We start from the raw sequence: 13,718 nt of genomic DNA, 5'->3' as shown, positions 1-13,718 counted from the left end.
CGGCGGTTTGCCGCACGGGCCGGGGCCGCAAAGAGTGGCAGCTGCTACCCGGTCGCGGGGGTCCGCAGGGCGGCCGGGCCCCCTGGAGTGCCGGGCCCGGTCGCAGCTGCGACCCCTGCGACCGCGGTACGTACGCCACTGCCCCCACGTCATACACACAGACCAAGTGGGGTTCATAAAGAACAGGCAGGGGGGGAGACAACTCCAGGAAGGTGTTAAACATCATCCACAGTGTCCACCGCATGAAGGTGGGAGGAGTAATGGTGTCATTGGACGCCGAAAAGGCCTTCGACCGGCTGGGATGGGAATTCCTTGAGAAGGTCCTCCTAAAATTTGGGACACCGGGGGGTTTCCTCTCAGCGGTCAGGGCCTTATACAACGCACCAACAGCGCGGGTCGTCAATGCGGGATTTGTCTCAGACCCCTTTACCATCTCAAATGGCTCCCGCCAGGGATGCCCACTATCGCCGTTGCTCTATGTCATGGCTTTGGAACCACTGGCGGCAGCCATTAGACAAAACTCCTCAATACATGGGGTGAAAATAGGGGATAGGGAATACAAGGCAAGCCTATTTGCAGATGACATCCTTCTAACCCTGACACAACCGCACATATCACTTCCTAACCTGATGGCCACAATTGCAGAAAAGGACGACACTCCTACTATAAACTAAACATCACAAAAACACAAGCTATGGGATTGGGGACACCGAGGGAAACAATCAGCAGACTTAAAGACGCCTTCCCCTTCGACTGGCGGACAGACCACTTGACATACCTAGGAATACGCATCCCACCTCACACAGAACAGCTCCTAGACCTGAACTACAACAGACTGAAAAAAGAAACTGCAACCACGCTAGAGTCTTGGGAGGGGAAATACCTATCCTGGGTGGGCAGGGTGGCAGCAATCAAGATGATGCTGCTCCCCAAATTCCAGTATCTCCTGTGCACCCTTCCTATCATACTCCCGAACGTATACCTATCCTCCTTCCAAAAATTACTAGTCCGCTATGTATGGGCCAATCAACGGCGAAGGGTAGCCACCAGGCTCTTGCAAAGACCAATCACAAAAGGGGGACTAGGATTGCCAAGCATACACACATACTACAAAGCAGCCCAATTAGCAACAATCAAAGGGGCGACGACAGGGGGAGAGTTACCACAATGGACCCAGATAGAGGCCCACTGGATAGGTGGCCCAACACTTGGGGAACTATTTTGGATTCCACAGCAGCTCCGACCCCGGACCATGAAGCCCCTACAGACCACACAACAGACACTCAGAGCCTGGGATGACCTCCGAACGAAGAGCGGGGAAGGGGAAGCCATAGACGGGGATGCCCAAATATCTTGCCTAGCAATAGTGATCCCGACATTTGACTCCAAAAAATGGGCAAAGGCGGGGTGCACCAAGATCAAACATCTATACCAGGCAAATAAGCTGATACCTTTCATGGACTTACAATCTAGATATGACATCCCCACCAAAGCTATGTTCCAACACATGCAAATAAGATCACTGCTTACAGGGGTAAACCTACAAAATAGGTCAGCACTACAAGAGCAAACAATAGAACAACTATGCCTATCAAATAAGCCCCCCCAAAAAACACTCTCAACCATATACAACGCACTCATAGACGATAAGACAGAAGCAGACATGGCATTCCAAGCAGCATGGCACAAAGACCTGGGGTACGTCCTAGACAAAGACCAATGGCGCAGGGCTCTCAAAATACATAAAGGTAACACACGATGCATGACACACCTCGAAACGATTAGGAAGCTGCAATATAGGTGGTACATGGTGCCAGAGAAAATGGCCAGGCTATACCCGAACCACCCCAACGTGTGCTGGAGATGTGGGGTGATCGGGGGGTCCATGAAACATATGTGGTGGTCCTGCACACAGCTCAAGACCTACTGGACAATGGTGGGAGACATAGCAACAGACCTACTAGATAGACCATGGCCACTGACCATAGAACAGAGCATATTATTCATGATACCACAGACACTAACCAAAACAGACGAATGCCTGTTATTCCACCTGCTGATTTCAGCGATCACACTCCTAGCCAGAGCGTGGAGATCGACTCTGGTACCAACAAGAGAAGCCCTAACAACACAAATTTCCACAAATTGGAAGTACGAGATAATGGCAAATAAACACATAAGACCATTGAAACACACAGGTCAAGCGGGTGAGAGATGGAGTGCATAAACAGACAAGGGCACATAAGTGCAACAACCCCAAGAAGGTGAATAGGGGTGGAGGAAGGGGGCCAAATGAAGGAAGCCCAACAAACATCGTACTATGAACACCAAAGCACAATAGGAAGCAAGCCACAAAGGAACAATGGGAAACCCAGGGATAGCAAGACACAGTAGGCTGATACAACACAGGCATGAGGCCAATGAGACACATTGGTAACCCGTTGACAAAGGGTTAAAATCATCTACACAACCCAAACTAATCTCTATAATGTCCCCTTGCACAGCACACGCCGAGTGGCGAATCACATGCGTGGTAAACTACCAACAAACTGTATATCATGGAATGGATGACTGTTTTTTTTTCCCCTCCCCCCTTTTTCTTTCTGTATCCCAAAGTTCATACATCTTAAAAAGACAAAATAATAAAAATTGTCAAATTGAAAAAAAAAAGTAAAAATAATAAAAACATTTAAAAAAAAATTATATATATGTATATATGTAATTTTATTCTAAATGTATTTTGATCTGAGTATATATATATATATATATATATATATATATATATTTATATCAAAATACACTTAGAATGAAATTATATATATATCTATGTATATGTAAATAAATAAAAATAATACGAAATATATATATATTCCATATACATAATTATATAAATAATGTAACAAATATACACGTAGACTTCAAATATATAAATATGTGTATATATTTAAATTCTATGTGCATATTTATCTGTTATTTTTATATAATTAGGTAATTTTATTGATTGCAATTTGAGGGACCTGCCTGACAACCCAGGCCGAAAGTCCAGGGAATTTAATTTGCTAGCACTATATTTTACCCTTTAACTTTCCAAGACACCATAAGACCTGTACATGGTGGGTACTGTTTTACTCGGGAGACTTCACTGAACACAAATATTAGTGTTTCAAAACAGTAAAACATGGGGGCGGGGCCGGGCCGCCGAGCCGACTGGAAGCCATCTGCACTGGCTCCAGTTCCAAACCCATGGAAATCACATAAAACGGTGGTACCGACCGACCCAAAGCCTGATATGCTAACACCATTAAACAGAGCATATCCCCAGCTTTAATCCGATACCTGGAAGGCACCCACTGCACACCAGATGAGCTAAAACATCTACCCTCGGCCTACTAGCAAAACAGTAAAACATGGGGGCGGGGCCGGGCCGGGCCGCCGAGCCGACTGGAAGCCATCTGCACTGGCTCCAGTTCCAAACCCATGGAAATCACATAAAACGGTGGTACCGACCGACCCAAAGCCTGATATGCTAACACCATTCAACAGAGCATATCCCCAGCTTTAATCCGATACCTGGAAGGCACCCACTGCACACCAGATGAGCTAAAACATCTACCCTCGGCCTACTAGCCGCCATAAGCCTGAACACACGCGGCCGCCGAGATTACTCTTAATGCCAAGACGGGAAACAGTCTCACGGAGGAAACCTGGACACGAGGAGCCCTACCGCGGCTCGGGGCACGGCTCCGCTCCCTCCCCTCGGCCGGTGGGGGTTATCCCGGCCACATGGCGGCAGAACAGCCTGTCGGAAGAGTGGACTATATTGCTATGGGGACAGTCACAGCGGATACCTTACAAAAGGCTGCTTAGAACCCCGTTAACTGCGCTCCAGACCGCGAAAACTACTCACTTATTGTGAGGACCCGGCATGGGCAGTACACGTGGCCTTCGGTGCTGCCGGCCTCCGGATGGATTCCCCGGCAACCAGCCCGCAAGAGGGGTAGGCGCCCTGGCCTCCGGGTCTTGGGGGTCCCCAGAGACACTTGTCCTTGATGCCGTGAGCCCTGTGGACCAGGTGGTGGCGGACGGTCCGGCGGCCGTGACTGACGTACACCATCCCCAAGAGTGTGGCCGGCGCCGGGAGAGACAGGGGGGGCAAACACTCCACAGAGGCTTGAGAGGCGATGGGGAGGTGCAGGAGGCAGACGGTCCATAGACTCTAGGCGTGGGGGTCATGTGGACGGGTCCTGCCTCTGAGTGCCCACAGAGCCATGGAGAGTCCTGCTGACGGGCTGAGGCCTGCCTGGGGGAGACGGATGGAGACCCGGCGGGCTGAGGGACATATAGCTGCTGTGCCAGAGACCAACGTTTTCCCAGCGAGCCACAGAATGGACTATCTGCTTCAGCACACCAGGGACGCAGGGTGAAGGTTGCAGTAGCCTCTATCCCTGCTGCCACCCGGTCAGCAGAGCTGAACTAAAGGGGTATTTACCTTATAGTTGCCCTATGCTCAGCGGCTTAAATATTTAGCTTAAAATGTTTTATATGCTTAATAAACCACACAATACTACACATACCTATGTCACACAGGACTGACAAGTCTAACATTGTCTCCGCACTCAAACGCAGGTGATAAAATACTCGCATACCTGTTATAATCATACTTCTAGAAAAAAGCCATCACCAGCTACTTGTCTGTTTAACATGCTTGTACCAGCCTAACTCTACCACCATGACACACAGGCCCAGCATAAATATGCAATGTATGTTCTACTTTGTCATTTACCTTTCCTAAACTAGATACTAGCATTGCCTGTTAGGTCCTTTTTGCATTAACGTTGCCAACTTAAGCTATATTTTTTGATGTTAGGCTATAATTTTTGATGTTAAGCTATAGTTTTAAGTTATAATTTCTGATGTTACTATGTCTAAAACCCAGTTACCTCACCATAACGGGAACAACCAAGCGTTAACTCTAAGGCACTAATCTTACGCTCCCACATATCCTAAGCCATTGCTGTAGTCTAACTATATCCTTCATTATCAACAATGTGCCTATAACCCACTGCTCTATCGCACCAGTATAGCACTGTTCCTCATGGCACGTAATTATTAAAATCCTACTCGATATTACGCGTATGTCTAATCAGCTTTAATGTTATCCTGTTAAACTTGTATGAAACTCCAAATTACCAAAAAAATTTATTTATGTACCACATTTATGTTAATCACTCTATGAAAACCGCGCTTGTGAGGGCTGATGTGGCTGTACAAGCAATGTTGTAACCTCCTATGCACAACAAAAATACAAAAAAAAAAACAGTAAAACATATCACAGCGATGATATTTTCAGCAAAAGAGACATTTTTTTGCATTTTTCACACACAAACGACACTTTCACTGATGGCACAAAGTGGCACACAGGTACACACACCTTGACACACTGGTACACACACATTGACACACAGTGTGTATCTGTGTGTGTGTGTTTGTATGTATCTGTGTGTCAAAGTGTGTGTCTGTGTTTGTATGTGCCGGTATGTCTGTGTATCAAGGTGTGTGTATCTGTGTTTGTACGTGCCAGTGTGTGTGTATCTGTGTGTCAGTGTGTATGAATCTGACACACAGATGCACACACTGGCACACACACACACACACACTGGCACTGGCACATAGTGGTACACAGATACACACACTGGCACACACACACTGACACACAGATACACACACTCAGATACACACAGATACACACACACACAGATACACTGAAAGATACGCACACAGGCACATACACACACACACACACACACTGCTACATATACACACACACTGGCACATACACACACACACTGAAAGATACACACAGTGACACTCAGATACACACACTGGCGCATACACTCAGATACATACTAACACAGGTAAACACAGTGACACATACACACAGATACACAATGGCACATACACACACTTAGATACACACAGTGACAGAAACACTGACACACAGATACAAACACTCAGATTTACACACTCAGATACACACAGTGACACATATACAGAGTGACACAAAGATTTCACACAGATATACACACACACACACTATCAAATACACACACGCCATTTTTTATATTTGCAGTCACCCTCCTGTTAGCATACCTGTTGTCTGCAGGAGGGTGACTTGCTGGCTGAGGCTGGTGTGTATGGGGGAGCTGCTCACTGCCGGCTGCTGCCTCTCTCCCTCCAGCGCAGCGTTTTCTATATGAAGCTTGGAGGAAACGACCTTCTGTCCGTTACTTCCTCCCAGCATCCCATACTACGGGGATCCTTTCGCGCAATGAATCGGCCGCGACGCTGACTGGTTCCCTTTGCAGCAATGCCCATCGGGTGGCCCTTAGGGCCACCCAAAGGGCAAATCAGTGTGGAAACCCAATTTTGTTCTCTAAGGTTCCGCGGAACACCAATTGGGAAACGCTGGGTTAGAGAAATGTCATAGAATGTTTGTGTTTGGAGGCATCAAAACTACTTTAGCTTAATGAAGAAACATAGCGTATAACTGTGTGGGGACTGGTATTAATGTGTAATCACAATTGGACACTCACAAATTATTGGAGTTAAAACAGCCTTGAAAGGTATCTCTTTCTTCAGTATCCAATGTGTTGTCCCTCCTCACATATTCATCGACGAATGGATGTATATATCTCAGAAGAAAAAATATATACAGAAATTGTAGTGCACTTCCAGAGTTTAAGTAAAAAAAAGTTTTAATAACTTACATTTAGGTAAAAAATAAACAGCATGTCACCATAAGACGTCCTACGCGTTTCGTCCTTGGACTGGACTTCCTCAGGGACTTGGTGAGATAAGGTGCAATCACAAATATTAACAGCAATAAAAATATCCCTCCCGCAGTCCTTTTATACATCCCCATTTAGTGTACACTAAATGGGGATGTATAAAAGGACTGCGGGAGGGATATTTTTATTGCTGTTAATATTTGTGATTGCACCTTATCTCACCAAGTCCCTGAGGAAGTCCAGTCCAAGGACGAAACGCGTAGGACGTCTTATGGTGACATGCTGTTTATTTTTTACCTAAATGTAAGTTATTAAAACTTTTTTTACTTAAACTCTGGAAGTGCACTACAATTTCTGTATATATTTTTTCTTCTGAGATATATACATCCATTCGTCGATGAATATGTGAGGAGGGACAACACATTGGATACTGAAGAAAGAGATACCTTTCAAGGCTGTTTTAACTCCAATAATTTGTGAGTGTCCAATTGTGATTACACATTAATACCAGTCCTCACACAGTTATACGCTATGTTTCTTTATTTTGCTTGTGTTTAGCAGATTTTCCCCTATCCTATTTGCATATATCTATTGAAGACAAGAGGAAGTCTTCGGGGATTCATCCAGGACACTTCACCCAAAATTCAGGGGAAGTCCCGGTTTGCTCCAAATTTATACATTTCTCACTGGGGTTGTGTTTCACATATATTGTTGTTTTTGTTTAGCTTAATGAAGCAATTTTGGTGTATAGAATTAAATTGAAATGTAATTACACACAGGAGTCTCCTGTAGGGTTTAGCAGGCTATTAACAGAGCAGGAAATTAGAAATTCTAAATTAAGCAAAATGTGCAATAAAGGAAGTTTAAACATTAGATCTCTCTTCAGGAAGTGTTTAGGAAGGTTGTGTAAGTGACATGCAGAGGAGATGTAACTAGGGCTGTATAAAAAAAAAAAACTGATTTAACTTCTAAACAGCAGAGAAATGACCAGTGAGACTGCAGGGGTATGATCTATACACCAAAACGGATACATTAAGTTAAAGGTGTACTTGTGACTATTGTGTCCCTTTAAAGAGACACTGCTCCTATTCCGTATGTTTAAGAAGCTATTTAAGCTAAATTACAAATAAACAAGTTTGAGACACTTTTTTTTTTATTTTTATTTTTTGCAGTGCAAAGAAATAACACAACATACACGAGGTACCCCAACGGCATTCCTCACACTGGTTTTCAACATTTATAACAGTGGGGTTTCGAGGTTACGTGCACTTGTTTTTTTTTATAGTTAATGATAGAGATGATGAATATAGATCAACATATGAGACTTAGACATGCAATCAATAAACAGGCTTTACAATGCTGTGGCTAACATGTTATCAGGTTAGAGATGCGTTAATGATTATCATAGAGTGTTGTAGATTGAGAGCGTGACAAGTTGCTTAAGTTACAGGATTTACAGGAGCCTTCCCCCCTATGTGCAGCCCAGGCCCCAAGAGTATTCCCACACAGTCCAGGCTTACCCAGACCCCTATTTGCATGGCCTTTAGCATGGTAGTGGTGAGTTCAGCATGGTTGTTAATAGGGGGTATGAATGCTCTCCCTGTGTATGATCTCTCTTCTGCTCGATCTTCCTCTGAAGGCTGCAGGAGTGCATGGGTGTCACGCTGGTCGGCAGGGTACATGGCTTTGCTTGGTGAGGGACCGGATAGCTGTGTCCGTCTGCTCATTGCCGCTGGGACCGGGGGTCCCCCTTGCTGGAAGGTTGGGCAGTGGTTTGGTTGCTGTGGGGGGTTTGCTGCATCGGGGGTTCTGTTCCACTGTGCGTTGGTGGTCCCTGGCTGTGCCGCCACTTCAGGTTCACCTCCCTCGCCCGCCATATTAGTAGCTGGGGCCCCACCAGACCCGGGCGCTGTAGGTCACGGGGACGGTCTCCTGGGACCGGGATGACCCCCGCCGGTCCAAAGGGAGGGTAACGGGGCCCTTACCACGTGGCGTTGGAGCTCCGGAGGGAAACCACAGGGCAGGATAGCAAGGCGGCGGCCGTCCACCTTACTCACCGCCCGGGTAGGCCTCATGTGCTGCTTAGCCCTTTCAGGGTTTGTTACTCTTGTTTTCATAGAGGCTTCAGCACTGGCACCACTTCGCCCGCAGGACAGTTGCTTCCAGACTGCGGATGGGTGAGTTTGAGGCTTTTCATAGCCATTAACATCGGTGGTCCGCAGGAGCTCGTCTTGGATGTGATCTCTCGGCATTGCGATCCGGCCCCGCCCCCCCACTTTTTTTTACAGTAACTTTTTTGTTAATGTGAGGAGTTATTTAATTCATTTACAAAATAAAGCACCATAATCACTAAATTCCACTATAGAGGTTATGGTGCCAGGTGCATCTTCCAGAGTAATTTATCAAATTGTTTTAGAATTGATTGACAACTTACCCAAATCCCAGGATGACAAAAAAGCTGGATGTTTTCAATGAGATAAGCCTGGGAGATCCTTACTGATTGTATGTGACTGCTCAGGTGACACCTTTAGCAAAGGAGCATGGCCCTGCATGGCCCTGCTTAGCTAAGTGGAGATAACCGGATTCACCTGGACTGGGTGGGTTAAGCGAGACCCAAGTAAGTTACTCTGGGCAGGCTCCAGAGCACTGCCTGCACCATAACCACTGTAGTGGACTGTAGTAATTTGGTGCGTTGAGAGTTTCTTTAATATATATATACTTTGAGCAGATTAGGTTCCAATTTGATTTTGAATAGGTTAATAATATCCTGCCAGCTACCTTTTAATAAAAGAAGAGTGGTATACCTTCCTCACCCAAGCCTCTGATGGCATCATATCCTCCATAGATACGGGTAAAATGCCAAGCCAGTTATTAATGCATCACTGATTAAATCCTTCAAAAAGCAGCATGAAAGCTACTGTGATAATATTCACACCTCTTTTCTGCATCTCACCCTCGGGTAGGTGACATTGCTTGGAACAAAATATATCTCAAACTGTTTTATTATCATTGTGACTATTTCCGGGGATCAATTTAAAACACTCATGTTCATACTTCAGTCAGTTCACTTGGTATACGTTCATACAACTCTGACTGTTAATGAATAGACATTTTCTGTGTACATGTGATGTGATGCTTGGTGTTGGCACATTACTGGCCTGGAATGCAGAACTGACTTTGGGCCTAAGTTAGTGCTTTAGTCTAATCGCTGTGATTACATTGTATCCAGTCCCTCTAATAAAGCATTGCTGCTCTCTGGAGAGAGATAATGGAGACCAGTTATCCCATGGAATTCAGATAGAAATGTTTCACTTACTGGAAACACAACCATATACATCTCCCCATCAGCCTGTGAAGTGGAAAGACGGGAGTTTAATATACACTATATTTTGGTGGGGGGAAATGTGACATGAGGTATGCGTGATCACATTGTTCAGATATGGTTCCAGGTATTGGCCTATAGTGTACCCGCATATCACTCGATTTTGCAAGGATGATGTGAGCCGATTTATCCTATTTTTTCCTTTGTTTTCAGTGCATCCTGATGGAAGCTGGATTGGTAATGTAAATATAAATATTATATTGACAACATTGTGGCTCAAACCTAATGTGATTGTTATTTTGGTAAGTAAGAAATTATTTTATTTACACAAAAACCTATGGAAGACACATATGTAAATGGGAAATAACCTGATAATAAGGTGCATGTTACATAATGTTAGACAGAACAAGAATATTTGTTTGTGTGTGGCATAAGGGAACAAGGAGTCCCACCGTTTCCAGAACAGTGGATCAGTATGGTGTGGTAGCAGTCTGTGCAATAATGTTGCATTGTAGGCAGCATGTTTAGTGTATGATACATTTAGTGTATGATACATTGAGAGGAACATTGACAGTGAGCTAGGCATGAAAGTGCATACACTGTAAACTACAGGGTGTACAGGGTGCATCTATTTGGGATGGTGGTACTGGGATGGTGGTACTGGATGGAACCATTCTTGGGTAGATGGTGGTACTGGAGGGAGCCATTCTTGGGTAAATGGTGGTACTGGAGGGAGCCATTCTTGGGTAAATGGTGGTACTGGAGGGAGCCATTCTTGGGTAAATGGTGGTACTGGAGGGAGCCATTTTTGTGAGATGGTGGTACTGGATGCAGCAATTCTTGGGGATGTGGTGGTACTGGAGGGAGCCATTCTTAAGTAGATGGTGGTACTGGATGGAGCCATTATTGGGTAGATGGTGGTACTAAATGCAGCTTATTTTGGGAAGGTGGTGGTACTGGATGTGGTGGCACTAGATGCAGCCATTCTTTGGGGAAGTGGTGCTACAGACTGAAGCCATAAATGGTGGGTTTGTGGTACAAAGAGCAAGATGTAGCCATGCATGGTGAGTTGGTGACACGACACAGCCATGCTTGGTGAGTTTTGGTAGAAAATGTAGCATGCAGATTGATTTTGTATTACAGGATAGAGCCTGTATGGAGAATTTGTGTAAAGGAAGCAATATGTATGGTAAAATTGTGATATACAAACAGTTTGTACAGTCATTGTGACAAAGAGAAAAGACTTAAGGGAGTGTGTAATATAGAAACAAATAATATCAGGGTGTGCTAATGCTGCCCATATTTAATAGAAGGACTATATAGGCATCATGTATCCACCCTGTCTATACTGTTTTTCCTTACTAATGTTACTCAGATATAATATATGATGGAGCCAACACTTTGGGGATTATTCACTAAAGTCTAAATTGTAGCAAATTTTAAAATGAATTGCGAAATTTACACAAGCTGTGACTATGGAGATTTGGAGATTTGTTTTTCCAAGTCCGTATTATTATTATTATTATTATTATTATTATAATAATTTTTTTATAATTCTTTATTTTTGCAATGCATATGTATTGTTAAACATTATGAATTTTTTGTCGTTATAAGGCATTATAAACAGAAAGAAAAATGAAGGTATTATATGACAGAGTACAAGCATTAATTTTTTTGTAATTAGCAATCTATGCCCTTTGCAAACTCGGAGGGGAGTGTGAGAGTTTTAAATCGTTGCCATTCTGAGTGGCCTAGTGTTGGGAGCGTTATATGCGAGAGTTATCAAGTTATTAGAATAGCATAGTATCGCATAATATAGCATAATCCTACCAGTGCAGTCATGTGGGCAAATCTACATGCACAACTGGCTACACTATGAGATGTTTTGCATCCTATTGTCGGGTGCATGCTGAATGTAAACTGTGTGTTTCTGGTGAAGGAGTCAAGTAACCAGCTATGTCTGTGTCGGCATTACCCCTAACCTACGGGGTCTTGGGGGAGGGGGGAGAGATTACTTCTCACAAATGGAATAATCTTTTGCGGTTATTGTATCTCCTATCTAGGCCCTTCTGTGGTAAAGCGGAACCTAGCTCTGTGACATATCAACCATCGAAAACAACATTCAAATGGTTAAACTCAGGGCAAAACATGTAAGCTTTGTAATAAGCAGGAACCGGTGCTTGGTTCTCGGGTTCCTTGAGGTGGCAGGAGTAGTAGGGTATGTCCGAGATAGTAAGGTATTTGTCATTGTGGAGCCTCCAGTTCCCGGGACAAAGGGTGCAACTGTGGCTAGGTCCCAGGTCCCAGTTGATGTCTGTGCCTTTAGGCTCAGGTTTGGCATCGGCAGTCCCAGGGCCTCATAGAAGCCTCGTGCTTTGGCGAGTGAGCGGAGTGTATGGATAATTCCATTTTGAGATAAAACGAGGGAGCCGGGGGTCCCCCACCGGTAAGGCACACCAGCAGAGCATAGGTGGGTGGTGACGGGGCCAATGGATCTGCGCCACTGTAAGGTTGCTCTGGTTAGGTCCTGGAAGAAGCACAGATGAGAATCCTCAAAGGGTAATAGTGTTTTGTCTTGTAGTGCTGAAATGAGGGTGATCTTGTCTGCCATTGAGGTGCAGCGTACGATCACATCCCATGCTGAAGAGGGTCTGGCTGTGTTAGTGAGTCTGTAAATACCCTCTAGGGTAATCTTCCTTGCCACCTATGGTGGTAGAATGGAGGCTAGTAACCTCCGAATATAGTGAGGTAGCTCGTCAGCCACAATTTTGGCCGGGTTTCCACGGATCTTTAGGTTGTTGCGGCATTGCTGGTCTTCAATGGATGTCAGTCTCAGGGTGTGTTGGTGAACGTGGACTTGTTGGACTGAGCCACTGAGGTTGTTCACTGTACGTTTATTATGTCCTCTTCTGAGGCCTTGATTTGGTCTGTGTTGGCCTGAATCTCTGTCCTGAGGAGTGCCAGATCTGCCGCCATCATTTTGTGTAGGTCAGAGAGGGAGATTTTGAGGTCTCCCTTCGTTGTAAGAGCTGAGCTATCTGTGTGCTGCAGGCTCAGGTTTGCTCAGGTTGAGGGGCTGTCAGGGCCTCCTCGTCAGTGCTCTCCCCTGTGGGGTAGTCCCTGTTGCAGGATGTTGAACCTCCACTGGTTTTGTTTTGGATGTGGTAGGTTTCTGGAGTATTGCTCCGATATCTCTGTCGCCCCATTGCCGGGGTAGGAGGCTGTGATGCTGGCTGGTATTGGTTTGTTTCTGTTGGACTACTTTCTCCAAGGAAGTCGTAAAGGAGTGCCTCAAAACCTTGTGGCGTTTGGGTGTAACAGGCCCCAGTTCTGCGTTTAGACTTGGTTTCCTACGGTGTGTGCAGGAAAGGCATCGGTCGATGCAGCTTGGTGTCCAGGTAACAATACCCGGATTTTTGAGGCTGGATGGTGAGTCAGAAAGGAGATATTTGGCAGATTTGGAGAGTTTGGTGAGGAGTTGTTTTAAATGGCGTCCGTTCAGGATTGTGCGTTGACCCCCCCAAGTCCGTATTACTGCCTTCATTTTACCATGTGTCTCATATTTGGTTCAATTCAGAGTTTAGTGAATAGACCCTGATGCGTAATGA

The 13,718-nt window shown here is 45.0% G+C and overlaps 1 protein-coding gene across 1 annotated transcript in view; it reads left to right on the top strand.

Annotated features, from left to right (window-relative positions):
- Positions 1-13,718, top strand: part of NGDN (neuroguidin) — a 124,697-nt gene that overhangs the window by 86,072 nt on the left and 24,907 nt on the right. The window contains exon 3 of the mRNA XM_063454889.1: positions 10,324-10,412. Within this exon, the coding sequence (XP_063310959.1) occupies positions 10,324-10,412 (89 nt within the window). The remainder of the gene's footprint in view (positions 1-10,323; positions 10,413-13,718) is intronic.

Source organism: Pelobates fuscus, chromosome 5 (genome assembly GCF_036172605.1).
Source record: "Pelobates fuscus isolate aPelFus1 chromosome 5, aPelFus1.pri, whole genome shotgun sequence".
Classification (NCBI taxonomy): Eukaryota; Metazoa; Chordata; class Amphibia; order Anura; family Pelobatidae; genus Pelobates; species Pelobates fuscus.
The sequence above is the reverse complement of the archived record's forward strand: the minus strand, read 5'-3'. Positions and strand labels throughout refer to the sequence as shown.